A 12,977-nucleotide genomic window follows, 5' to 3' on the forward strand; every position below is an offset into this window, starting at 1 on the left:
CGGAGCATTATAGAGAGAATTGAGAGAGTAGATGAAAAATGGAACCGAAATCGTGCATTTTAAACAACATTACGCCCACCTAACCCCCATGCGATCGCATGGGAATTAGCCTGTGTGGCCATGTGATCGCATGGCTATGTAATACAGCTCAAATTCTTGCCGACACTTCATTTGTGTAACATAAATAATTATATATATTATTTAATATATAATATATTTAATCTTTAGAATTAATTAAATATTACATTATATTCTCGTGCATAGTTGATTTGTAATTTTAGCACCGATGAATTGTACGTTGACGCTCGACTTATGTGCCGTTTCCGATTTTTCGAACGTCTTTTCGTATGCTTAGAAAACTTGTACTTTACGTTTCGCGACACGTACATTTATCAATAATTAGACTTATTTCACCAATAATTATACTCCATGAAATGTAACTTGTACATTTGAATGTTTTGGTCATTTGCTTCTATAAATCCTTGTCTCGTTATATATACATATGATAATTTAAATCAAAACATTTTGTATCTAGTTAATATTATAATTAATCACTTTGCAATATATATATATATATATTCTCAAAGAAAAATATAATTTTGTACATATTATATAAGATTGAAATATTTATTTAATAATATTACATTTTAGTTTTTAAAAAAAATAAATACATTACAACGTTCAATATAATTTAAAATCGTTTAAATAATAGATATTATTATATCACCTAACGTTTATGCTCTAGAGCTTAATTTGATATAATTCATTTATGCGCCAACGTTTATTTTAACTTCTCAAACGTTCTAAAAATCAATCAAATCGAATAACCAAATGTTACTATCATTTATTTAACTAATTTTGAAGTAATATATATTCAATATTCATAAACACGTTTTAAATACACGATGCAAGTTATTTATATATATAGTTCTAACAATTTACATTCCAACTTATTGTATATATTCAACTTCATTCTTTAAAAGGTTTCACCTATATCATAAACGTTTTCAATAATATGAAAACTAAATAATTATCTTATCACAGACACGAGGCAATCATTGCATTGAAAGTTAAGCAGGAGTCTCTACTAACCTTTGTCCAGTTATCATTAATTGACATATTTGTTCTTACTTGTAATTCACTTTTACTATTTTCCGGATATTGTTAAAATGGAAAGATTTCTCAAATCAAAGTGGACCTCATAACAGAGACCCGTAATCATACAATGTATCTGATAAATCAATCATTTGATATTATCTTCTAATTCTATCGATAAACATAATGAAACAAATACGTTCATGTAAAGTAACATACCTAATATTTTATTAACGTTTTCAAGTTATAAATATATACATATATACATATATAATCATATTCATTTATATAATGGTTCGTGAATCGTCGAATTTTGGTCGAGGTTAAATGAATGTATGAACATAGTTTAAAATCCTTGAGATTCGACTTAACAAACTTTGCTTATTGTGTCGGAATAATATAAAGATAAAGTTTAAATTTGGTCGGAAATTTCCGGGTTGTCACAATGAACGCATCTTCGATCACCATAGTCACCATGCTCCCACCTGACTTATGACTTGGACACTTTGACTTATAATGACAAACTTGTTGACAATTCCAACACACCACTTATTGCTCCTTGATGGACTTATTGACCCAGCTCTTCCCCGACTAACACTTAGAACCGAACCCAGACTTCCATTCGAATCTTTCCTACGAATACCTTCGCTAAGAATCAAATCACGGATTCCCTAAAAAGTTAACTTAGTAGTTTCGAATGAACCACTAACCGTCGTAAATGTACCAACCCAATTATCGGGCAATGAAAATTGCAAAAACAACGCCTTAAGATCATCATCGAATTTAATATTCATCGATTTCATCGAGTTAAAATCAAATTAAATTCATTATCATGGTCCGACGTCGAGGAACCCTCCATCATCATAGTATTCACCAATTTCCGAATGAAGAAAACTTTGTTCAAAGCGGATGACTTTTCATACATGTCGGATAACGCCGCAATCAATCTCACGGCTGTGGTTTGACCCACAATGTTATAAGCAACGTTTTTGGCCAGAGAAAGTCGAACAACGCCTAGGGCTTGTCTATCCAACAACTCACACTAGCCATGAGCCATCTCTTCCGGTTTAACAACCTTCAACAGTTGGTAAAGCTTATTTTGATAAAGCACATACTCAATTTGCATCTTCCAAAAGCTAAAATCATTTCCATCAAACTTATAAATCTTCACATCACTCTTGTCTGCCATTGTTCATGTGAAATTGAACCAAGGTTCTTGATACCACTTATTAGGAATAAGAAACGTGAGCCCTTACAATTCTTGATAACCCTAAGTTATCAAACCCATTTACAACAAATAGATTCAAATGAAGAACACGAAGAAAACTAGCAAGAATGATAAAAGACAAAGAATTTAACGAGGTTATATGTAATCAAAGATGATTATATTAATCCTCGGCCAATCAAAAGAGTATTCTTATTGATAAATTTTGTGGTGTACATTGCAGGTTACAAATGAGGGTATTTATAGTGCAAAAAACGAAACAAGAAAACTTCTAGACCGACTTATTCAGCAAGTCAGGACGTCGTAACGGTCGCAATGCAACCATCACGTTCGCAATGCAAGCTATTCCAGAACATTCATTCGCTGCCCACCCATCGCAGTCGCAATGACCCTGACGCGGCCGTAATGCGTCTCTTGCGGTCACAATGCATCTGTAGCGGTTGCAACACGACTGTTATCAGCAACCTTCAATTTTCGTTTAACTCGATTCGTAGTCAACACTAGTTGCTATCTTTAGGAACGAAACTCTCTTATTTATCATCATACTATTGCATGATCAGGTTCTATTGCATATAAATTGTGTTTGTCAGTTTTGACTTTTGAGTAATTTCTTGTTTTCAATAAAAATATGTCCCTAATTTCACACATGAACATATACCAAAAAAAGTTTCATCATCTCAAGTGATTTTGATTAAAAAAGTGAACGATAGTACATTTCACGCACTCTTAACAAAAGATTATCATTATTTAGGATGTTTGTAACGGTGGTAAGTGACGGGGTCACTTGCCTACTTGGCCACAAAGATACGCCAAAGATGGCTGTAACAGTCCAGCACTTCATGGCGTCACTTCAGCGTTTGAAGCAAATAAACGAGGCTAGCAAAGGTCGTTGCTGTTACTGCCACGTGGAGAAATTTGGGTGGGTCACGTGGATATAACCGTTTGCATAAAAAATCAGTTATATATATATATATATATATATATATATATATATATATATATATATATATATATATATATATTACATTTCTTTTTAATACACACATCCTACTTTCCTACTTCTATTCTTAAATCAATTAACATACGACCTACAATTTTAATTTGTTCACAATGGACGAAACATACAAGATGTTCGAGTTTCTTGATGATGATTCCGATGATGAAAAAATTGTTAGTTTTATTAATAGTATAACGGAAGAAGGAGTCGATGGAGAAGCAAGTACTTCGTGATTCCTTCGAACCCGTGTTTATAATCCTAGGGATCGTGAAGATGCTGCTTTAAGGTTATACGTTGATTATTTTTCGGAGACACCAGTTTATCCAGAAAAAAATTTAAATGACGTTTTTGAATGAGTCGTCAGTTATTTCTTCGAATTGTGGAAGGTATATCTAATTTTAATAGTACCGATATTCCTGAATTTTTTTTGTTTTTTAGGGAACTTCCCGATGCAACAGGTCGTCAAAGTTTGACGATTCTCCAAAGTGTACAACGGCCATTCGTCAAATGGCGTATGGAACTACACACGATTTGTTTGACGAATATTTATAAATAGGTGAGAAAACGGTTGCTTTATGTTTAGATTATTTATGCGAATGCGTATTTCATTTGTTTGCTAGAGAATATTTGCGAAAATCAACTGCCGAAGATATTGTTAGACAATATAATTTTCACGCACAAAAACATGATTTACCGGGTATGCTTGGTAGTATTGATTGTATGCATTGGGAGTAGAAGAATTGTCTTGTTTCTTGGCAAGGACAATACATAAGAGGTGATAAAAAGGGCCTTCTGTAAAGTCGCTTCATAAGATTTGTGGATATGGCATGTATTCTTTGGTATGGCAGGTTCGAACAATGACATTAACGTTTTAAATGCCTCACAAATTTTCAACACTATAAAAGATGGAACTGCTCAACCTTCACCATTTGATGTCAACGGGCGTCACTACGAAAGAGAGTATTACCTAGGCGATGGTATATACCCATATTGGGTCATGTTGGTAAAAGCGCCCCATAATCCAATTGACGAACCACGTAAAAAATTTAAACGTTTACAAGAAAGTGCAATGAAATATATTGAGCGTGCATTTGGAGTATTACATGGTAGATTTGCAATGTTAAAAACTCCGACAAGATCTAAAGACTTCAACAAAATTCGAAGACATATGTATGCTTATATTGTATTGCATAACATGATTCAAGAAAATAACGGTTTTGCTATTGGAAGGAGAGAAGACAGAATGATACAAAGGAACCCACCACGAAGGTTGCAACGGGATTTGAGGGATCGAGATATAAGGGTTAAGGAAATAAGAGACAAACAAGTTCACCAACAGTTAGAGGCATATTTAACCAAGCACGTTTGGAACTTATCACCTTACTTTCGGACCGCTAATAATAATGAGTAATTTGTTATGTATTTTCTAGTTTCGTTAAGGAATTTTAAAATTATGTATTTTTTTTAGTAATTTCAATTAATGTAATTAATGTTTCCTTGTATTAATTTATTGGTATTCCATAAAATATAGCCGTTTATTATAATAATTCCTAAAATGATTACATTAATTTCTAAAAATAGAAAAACAACTTAGTTTATAAAACGATTACTTTAATTCCTAAACGGCTATCTTCAACAAACACATTCATCAATCTTCGTAATCGCGAATATCGTATTGTTGCCACGGTTGAGAATCAGGTACAGCTTCATCTTCACTTGCCTCAATGGCGTAGCTTTCATCAATCCATTCGGTGTAAAGCGTAATTGGTTGATTACGTAACAAGGCTCGCCCAATCACACCAAACCAATCGTGATCTTCTTCACGTAGCGAGGCAGGACCGTTGGATTTTTTGAAAAACCATACTTGTTTGAACATGTAAGGGTATGTCTTCCTGGAGCAACTCAAGCAGCGACAAATAATTAGGACACTTACGAACATCCATGTAATAATCTCGTGTTTCGTACGGGGTATAATTCATCAATTCTCGATCAAATTCACCTCCGTAATGAACTTTAACGTAAACATTCATCGGGCTCATTTATAACTGTGTGTGTTATGATTTGAGAGTTTTATAAGAGATGAAGTGTGTGTTATAATTTGAGAAGAGTGGTTGTATATATAGGGGTAAAAACTAGTCATTAAAAAAAAAAAAAAAAACGGTTCAATAATATAGCCGTTATAATTTAAATTTTTTTTTAAAATATAAAAATAATCATATAATAATAAAAATAATATAAATACAAATAAATAAAACAGAAAAATAATAATAAAATGTCACCTCAGCATTTTAGTATTTTACTAAAAGTAACACCAAAAAGAAACATCACTACTACTCCACAAAAAAAAACCACGTCATACTCATCCTAAAAGTGCAAAAAGGCAAGTAACACCACAAATATACGCCACAACCGTTTATATTTATAATCTTATCACTTACGAAGTACATGGCTTATTCTAAACATAATATCAAAGTCAGGGGACCAGAATTATAATATTTTCATTCACAAAATATTCAAAAAATTGCAAATCAAAATTCACCAACCAAAAACCGCCAGAGCAAAATCGCCGTCGTCTACATTTCAAAAGTTCTCACACATTCAACCGAAATACGCACTCCGATGGGTGTTACCAAAGAAGCTTGCCGGAACGAACTCCGATCTGCAATTCATCAACTCACAGATCGTTGCTTATACTCCGCATCTAAATGGTAACACAAAAACCCTTTACACGAACCCTATTCTGTATTTTTTTTTTTTTTTTTTTTAACTTTAAAAGGCCATACAAATTGAAGCTACATTAATATAATTTCCGTGCTTATATGTATGTATGAACAGGGCAGCAGAACAATTAGTAGGAATTGAGCAAGATCCAGCAAAGTATCCACCGTCACAAACACGATTACAACGTGACTGTTCAAGCATTCGCCGGCGATTTTGTCCAACCGATGAAAATATATCAACTCCGATTGCCGGTACATCCTACGTGTCAACTCCGGTACCGGAGGATGACAATGAAGCTGTGGATTCTGATTTTTATCTGCTTGCAAGATCGTATTTTAATTGCAGAGAGTATAAAAGAGCTGCTCATGTTTTATCTGATCAGACTGGGAAAAAGGCTTTGTTTTTGAAATGTTATGCTCTTTATTTGGTTAGTTTTTATATCCCTTTTAGTTCTATTGACATCATGTTTGTTTATTTTTGGAGTTTGTGTGGTGCTATATTTATGCCTACCAGGTGTTCGATTAAATGCCGATGATGTAATTTGATGTAACTTATGCTAATTAGTTAGTTTATCTGTCTGTATGTTCAAAGTCATGCGCATTCATCAAGTTAGTATTTTTATTTAGTTATTGATGCATATGATATCTAAACGTCGTGCTTGATAATTGATCACGATATTGAATGCCAAATTTAGTGGCTACTTAACTGCCCCATGTTAATGATCCTACTTTTAACCAAGTACTAGATAATTGACTGTAAAAGGTGTCTGCTTTTGTTTATTTTCCGGTGGCTGTTTGAATCAAGGTCAAGCTTATGCTTTCTATTAAACCCTGTTACTGATTTTGACGACATTTATTTAACAAGATGACATAATTTACCTCATTCACACCATATATTTGCGAAAGTTTGCATTCACAATTCTTGGCCAGTCGTTTCAATTCGTTATATTATCCTATTCATTTGTTGCCTACCATAAACATCCACGACCTAAAAAATAAGCGTTATAAAGTTATTTGGAAATTACTCGAAAAATCTTACTTTCTACATGTATCCGTACATCTTTAAGTATTCCAAACCGTTACGTCAGTACAACAAGTCAACAAAGAGCTGAAATTTTAGCTCGTGTATGAGTTTGCCTTTACTTTCTTTCTTTATACTTCCTTTAAGATCTTGCTAGGAGGTATCTGCTGAAAAAGACACTTTTTTTTATTTTTATTTTATTTTTTTTTATTTTATAAAAACGTAGTTAAACTATCTATCCCTTTTGCGTTGCTTATACTTTAGGTTTGGGTATTTTCAGGCTGGGGAAAAACGAAAAGATGAAGAGACGATCGAACTTGAGGGACCTTTGGGTAAAAGTGATGCTGTGAATAGTGAACTTGTGTCCATAGAACGAGAATTGTCTGCGGCTCGTAAAAATGGCACAATTGACTCTTTTGGCCTTTACTTATACGGTCTTGTTCTCAAAGAAAAAGGTAACGAAAATCTTGCTCGAACAGTCCTAGTTGAATCTGTAAACAGTTACCCATGGAACTGGTCTGCTTGGTTGGAACTTCAATCCTTATGCACCACAACTGAAACACTAAACAGTCTTAAACTAAACAATCATTGGATGAAAGACTTTTTTCTTGCTAGCACATATCATGAGTTACGCATGCATAATGAATCTTTAGCTAAATATGAGAATCTGCAAGCTACATTTGGTTACAGTAATTACATTAAAGCCCAAGTAGCTAAAGCCCAGTACAGTCTACGTGAGTTTGAGCAAGTCGAGGCTATATTTGAGGAGCTTCTTAGGATTGACCCGTATCGTGTGGATGACATGGACATGTATTCTAATGTGTTGTATGCAAAAGAATGCTTTTCAGGCCTTAGTTACCTTGCACACAAAGTTTTCATGACGGATAAATACAGGCCTGAATCATGTTGTATTATAGGGAACTATTATAGTTTAAAGGGTCTTCATGAAAAGTCAGTTATTTATTTTAGGAGGGCATTAAAGTTGAATAAAAAGTATTTATCTGCATGGACTTTAATGGGTCATGAGTATGTTGAGATGAAAAACACTCCGGCTGCTGTTGATGCTTATAGACGGGCCGTGGATATAAACCCGGGTGATTATCGGGCCTGGTATGGGCTAGGACAAGCGTATGAAATGATGGGGATGCCCTATTATGCCCTTAGTTATTTCAAGAAATCAGTGTTTTTGCAGCCAACTGATTCTAGGTTGTGGATAGCTATGGCCCAGTGTTATGAAACGGACCAGCTTCGTATGTTAGAAGAGGCTATTAAGTGTTATAGGCGGGCTGCAAATTGTAATGATAGGGAAGCAATTGCTTTACATAGGTTAGCTAAGTTGCATAGTGAGTTGGGTCAATTGAAAGAGGCTGCGTTTTATTATGAGAAAGATTTGGAAAGAATGGAAGATGAAGAACGTGAGGGTCCAAATATGGTTGAAGCTCTTTTGTTTCTTGCAAATTATTGTAGAGCCCAGAATAGAGATGAAGAAGCTGAAGTGTATTGCACTCGTCTTCTTGATTATAATGGCCCTGTAAGTTGCATGCGTATGCTTATTCCATTCAGTTATTACCAATTTTCTCATGTGGCTTTCAGTATTAAAATATAAACGAAAGTAGTGGTGACAATTTTGACCCATTTACCTTTTTATGAAATAACTCTTAGAATTTTCTCATGTGTCTGTCTCTTAAAATATAAACGAAAGTAGTGGTGACATTTTTGACCCGTTTACCTCTTTATGAAATAACCCTATTAGAATTTTCTCATGTGTCTTTCAGTCTTTTAATATATAAATGAAAGTAGTGGTGACAATTTTGACCCATTTACCTTTTTATGAAATAAATCTATAAGGTCAAATGTGTCTGAAGTCACCCAAAGTTCATATTACAATGCATACAAAAAATTTAAATTTAGCATGTTATATTACATTACATTACATTATTTATTAAAAATGAGGTAAATAAGTAGCTTATTTATACACTATTTTATTTATTAAGAATAGTTTTTCTGGACAAAAATGTTGTGGGTCAACGCAAATAATTAACTGCTCGTCACCAGTTTTCCACCTATAAGAGAAACTGTCCAAAAGATGAAAACTTTATGAATGTATTTGACATCTGTTATTTGTGATAACAGGAGAAGGAAACAGCAAAAAGTCTTCTTCGAGCAATTAAGGTTGCACAACCTGGTATTCCTAAAATGGATGATCACTTTCCATGATAAAATCTAATCAAGTCTTGTGCATGTGTGGTGAGGTATGCATGATGTTCATCTATTATGTGATATGAAGAATACACAAAAGATAGAACACAAAGCTATGTTGAGAACTTAAATGCGGTAAGAATATTCGGTTCATTTTGTTCAAGGAGTTTAGTAGTATGATAGTCCTGTTTAATCTTTTTACTACATATTGTACGTGTAGTTGTTAGCTTCATCCACATGTTAAATTATAGTATTTCTGTTTTTTTTTTTTTTAATATTTTGTTGGTAATGTATTTATGCATCATTTTTTAAATTCCCGAATGAAAATTGATTGGTTAGTACTATGAATCCAGAGTTTCTGATTCAATCTTGAAGCATTGGCTCATGTAGTTTAGCTGTATACGCTCTCTTTGCAAAATTCTTGTGCTTAATGTGTACGTTGTTGTTAAGTTGCCAACAACATTGTGCTAAAAGTATAGAAGAAAACGTAACCCATACAGTACACTTTTGTGCTGCAAAGAACCCACTTTTTTATGCATAGATACAAAATGGAAATCCTTGTTTAAGTCGCTATTGATCGATTTGATACCGTTTGTGTAAACAGTCTTGCTTTTTGAAGTACTTGTTTGAAGAAGGTTACAAAATATAAGCAAAAGGTTCATGCCTGAAAGCATCAAAACAAATTATACCATAACATATTTATTGCTATAATAATGAGATTTTGAGTCCAAATCTTCAATTTTTATCAAGTCAGCCAAAAGACTAGAAGAAAATAAGTATAAATGTACATCTCCAAAATGTTATATGATTGCAACATACCCATTTAAATATATCTATGTCTATGTATGCATTAAACCAGAAGCTTTTGTTGACTCCAGAGGTATCCTAATTAGAGTTTCACAGGACAATTGGTTGGTCAAAAACTGGTTTCCCAAGTATAACTATTGAAGTTTTAAATACCATCAATTACAATACATTACATTAAACAATAAAAGAACTTTTAATTGGTTAAAAACTTTCTACACATACAGGCTATAATTATAGATTAGACTTGAGTAGAACTAATCAATTCATCTTCACTCATGCTTTGCGTATACGATCACGCCACGAGCCTTGTTGCAATGACCGAGCCTGAACCAAAGATAATCAAACGTTTCATTATAATGAAATCAAACTTTGGTTCCAAGCCATTTATTTATGAATAGGTCAAGTTAGGTTTATTTTTCTTTTACTGCCCATTATTATCATTATTAACTATTTGTCTCAAACAGGTCAAATGTTCCATTCTAATGCATTCAACATCTAACAAAATGGGCCAACCCAACTTGATCCAAACTAATAATGACCCGTTCTGACCCAAACTTGTTTTGATTCATTACCAGGTGACCAAAGTAACCAAACTTGCACCTTTACAATATGCTAAATGTGCTAAAACTCACACACCTGATCGCTTATGAGACTTGCAACGGGAGCAGCTTCAGGGCTTTCTCTTGTGTGATCGTTTCCTTCTGTTTCACTGTCGGTATCAACATGTGATGCAAAAGATGCACTTCCAAACATAGCCTCATCATGGGTAGCCTTAATCTTCTCCTCTCTTTTGGCCTGCATATTATAAAATATACAATCAATATCCAAAGTTAAAATACCTTGATAAATTTGCATCTTTAGGATACTGTTTAACAGGAACACTTGTATAAAAAAAGCATCAAAGGGAACTACCTCCACAGCAGAAAAGCGAAAAGTTTGGCCAATGTGCTTCACTAAATCTACATCATCGTCTCCAGCTGAAAGAGGCATGAATGCATAATAACAGTACGACAACGACCAATATTTGCAGTAAAAGATTACGAAATGTAATGAACTAATGATCAAAAGGTAATCTCCAAAAAGTTAATTGTGTTAAAAAAATAAGGATATAGGGATAACCTTCAATCTCTTCATCATCAATAGGGGCATCTTTGTCAAAGTTAAACCTCTCCCATCCAGAGCCCATTCCATTTGCTTCATCCTGTTTAGCTGCATATTACATAGCGCATATAGTTTAGGTACTATTAGGGACTGATAAGTATTACTGAAAATTTGGACCCATTTACTTATAAATGTGTCACTTTAAGTTATCTTTATTCCCTAACGAGGTAAATTCTAAAACTTAGTTATGTAGAAAACGAGTAAATAGTAGGTCAAAACTTGATAATAACAATAAGACAGTTTAGCTCATATAGTCAGTCATATTAGTTTTGACTCTTGAATGAATAGTAAAAACTAAGAGTATTCCCTTTTTTTGGTTTATCCAAAGTCTGCTGCTCCTAAATTCTTCTCTATTCACAATTTCTTAGTTCCACAAAACTATCTTTACAGACTCAGATTTTAACAAAAGGCATACTTTTGAGTTTTGATCTATATTATAACATAAAAAGAACAATCATAATTACACAACTAAATACATAAACCAAAACAAATGGATACAAAGATTCACACTTATTGCATTCTAACAGCTGAAGCAGATCAAATATTGACAATCACGTTGTTGCATATCAGTTAACATAATTCAGTAAAGCAAACGTCATCATTTAACATTAACATACCCGTAGCAGAAAGCTGTAGTTTCATCTTAGCTTTCACCCTTTCAGCTGGTGACTATAAACAACAACACAAAACATAACACAAGTAACTTCATAAAGCACTCAAATGAATTCAATACATAATAATTTATATCTATATACCATCTTATCATATCCTTGAATCAATTTCACATAATCAACTCCACCAGGTTTCTCCTTTTTAGGCTTCCTATCATCATCATCCCTCCTCTTCTCCGAACTCCGATACCGTCGCGGCGATACACTTCTACTCCTCTCCCTTCTTCCCCGATCTCTATCTCTGTCTCTGTCTCTATCTCTATCTCTATATTTATCTCTATCTCTATCTCTATATCTGTCTCTATCTCTGTCTACGTCTCTATCTCTATCTCTGTCTCTATTATTTCTATCTCTATCTCTGTAATCTCTATCGCTACGATCTGAAACCCTAGACGAAGAAGAAGAATTAGGTTTTTTCTTAAGCTTATTTTGAATCGATTCAATTTGCACTTGTTTCTGAACAACATCAGATGAATTGGAAGGACTCGAAGCTTTGACGAAGCTGCTGAGGAACGAAGAAGACGACGGAATAGCTGAGCCTCTGGCCGGAACGGCGTCGTTACGGTTTCCGTCGCCGGCGGGGGAAGAAGATGAGAATCCGAGACCTTGCTTGAAACGGGCGGCTCCACCGCCTTTACGAGTGAGCTCTTCGTAGTACGCTGCTGCTCTCTCTTCCTCCATTGATTTGTTGATCTTCTTCTTCAATGGTAGTCGAGGTTAAAATGTGAAAGATTCAGAAAAGAAGATATCGCATTGACGTAATAACCCCTATACTTTTAGTTAGTACATAATAAACCTTTTAAAGAGTAAAAGGTTTGCAGTGATTTAACGGATATAACGTCGTTAGAAAGCCCAAACGTTACGGCGGAAGTAACTTGATTTTTTTTTTTTTTTTCTCCAAAAAACAGTTGTAAAAAAAGTGGATATATGTATCTGCAGAAGCAGTGGCGGAAGCAGGATTTTTCTTCACCGGAGACGAATTTTTTTTTTAAAACCGTAGCAACTTTTTTGGCAAAATACGGAGTTTTTGGGACAAAAATTGGAGGTTTTTAGGCAAAATTTTGAGGTTTTTGGATAAAAT

At 33.9% G+C, this 12,977-nt stretch overlaps 3 protein-coding genes across 3 annotated transcripts; 2 read left to right on the forward strand and 1 right to left on the reverse strand.

The window, feature by feature from the left end:
* The first annotated feature begins 3,135 nt into the window (after positions 1 to 3,135).
* LOC139848588 (uncharacterized) lies at positions 3,136 to 4,728 on the forward strand. Its single transcript, XM_071838314.1, has 4 exons — positions 3,136 to 3,239; positions 3,756 to 3,784; positions 3,901 to 4,035; positions 4,166 to 4,728. Exons 1-4 carry the CDS (start codon positions 3,136 to 3,138, stop codon positions 4,726 to 4,728), a joined length of 831 nt encoding a protein of 276 aa, XP_071694415.1.
* A 1,176-nt stretch (positions 4,729 to 5,904) lies between these two features.
* On the forward strand, positions 5,905 to 9,294 carry LOC139848022 (anaphase-promoting complex subunit 8). Its single transcript, XM_071837761.1, has 4 exons — positions 5,905 to 6,025; positions 6,153 to 6,465; positions 7,339 to 8,589; positions 9,192 to 9,294. The coding sequence occupies exons 1-4, from the start codon at positions 5,937 to 5,939 to the stop codon at positions 9,273 to 9,275; spliced, it is 1,737 nt and encodes a 578-aa protein (XP_071693862.1). The 5' UTR covers positions 5,905 to 5,936; the 3' UTR covers positions 9,276 to 9,294.
* Positions 9,295 to 10,337: 1,043 nt separating this feature from the next.
* On the reverse strand, positions 10,338 to 12,649 carry LOC139848589 (uncharacterized). Its single transcript, XM_071838315.1, has 6 exons — positions 11,981 to 12,649; positions 11,843 to 11,894; positions 11,184 to 11,273; positions 10,977 to 11,041; positions 10,701 to 10,859; positions 10,338 to 10,388 (listed from the first exon to the last, which is right to left on the reverse strand). Exons 1-6 carry the CDS (start codon positions 12,575 to 12,577, stop codon positions 10,338 to 10,340), a joined length of 1,014 nt encoding a protein of 337 aa, XP_071694416.1. The 5' UTR covers positions 12,578 to 12,649.
* Between the last annotated feature and the right edge of the window lie 328 nt (positions 12,650 to 12,977).

This window comes from Rutidosis leptorrhynchoides, chromosome 5, assembly GCF_046630445.1.
Source record: "Rutidosis leptorrhynchoides isolate AG116_Rl617_1_P2 chromosome 5, CSIRO_AGI_Rlap_v1, whole genome shotgun sequence".
NCBI classification, from domain to species: domain Eukaryota; kingdom Viridiplantae; phylum Streptophyta; class Magnoliopsida; order Asterales; family Asteraceae; genus Rutidosis; species Rutidosis leptorrhynchoides.

Excerpts from the sequence above, each read along its gene's own strand:
- LOC139848588 (XM_071838314.1), top strand. The coding sequence starts at position 3,136 with ATGGCTGTAACAGTCCAGCACTTCATGGCGTCACTTCAGCGTTTGAAG. Across the intron at positions 3,785-3,900 it reads CGATGCAACAGGTCGTCAAA|ATTATTTATGCGAATGCGTA; the intron begins GTTTGACGATTC and ends CTTTATGTTTAG. Across the intron at positions 4,036-4,165 it reads TATGCTTGGTAGTATTGATT|GTTCGAACAATGACATTAAC; the intron begins GTATGCATTGGG and ends TTGGTATGGCAG.
- LOC139848022 (XM_071837761.1), top strand. The coding sequence starts at position 5,937 with ATGGGTGTTACCAAAGAAGCTTGCCGGAACGAACTCCGATCTGCAATT. Across the intron at positions 6,466-7,338 it reads AATGTTATGCTCTTTATTTG|GCTGGGGAAAAACGAAAAGA; the intron begins GTTAGTTTTTAT and ends GGGTATTTTCAG. Across the intron at positions 8,590-9,191 it reads TTCTTGATTATAATGGCCCT|GAGAAGGAAACAGCAAAAAG; the intron begins GTAAGTTGCATG and ends TTGTGATAACAG.
- LOC139848589 (XM_071838315.1), bottom strand. The coding sequence starts at position 12,577 with ATGGAGGAAGAGAGAGCAGCAGCGTACTACGAAGAGCTCACTCGTAAA. Across the intron at positions 11,895-11,980 it reads TTCAAGGATATGATAAGATG|TCACCAGCTGAAAGGGTGAA; the intron begins GTATATAGATAT and ends TGTTGTTTATAG. Across the intron at positions 11,274-11,842 it reads ACTACAGCTTTCTGCTACGG|CTAAACAGGATGAAGCAAAT; the intron begins GTATGTTAATGT and ends TGTAATATGCAG.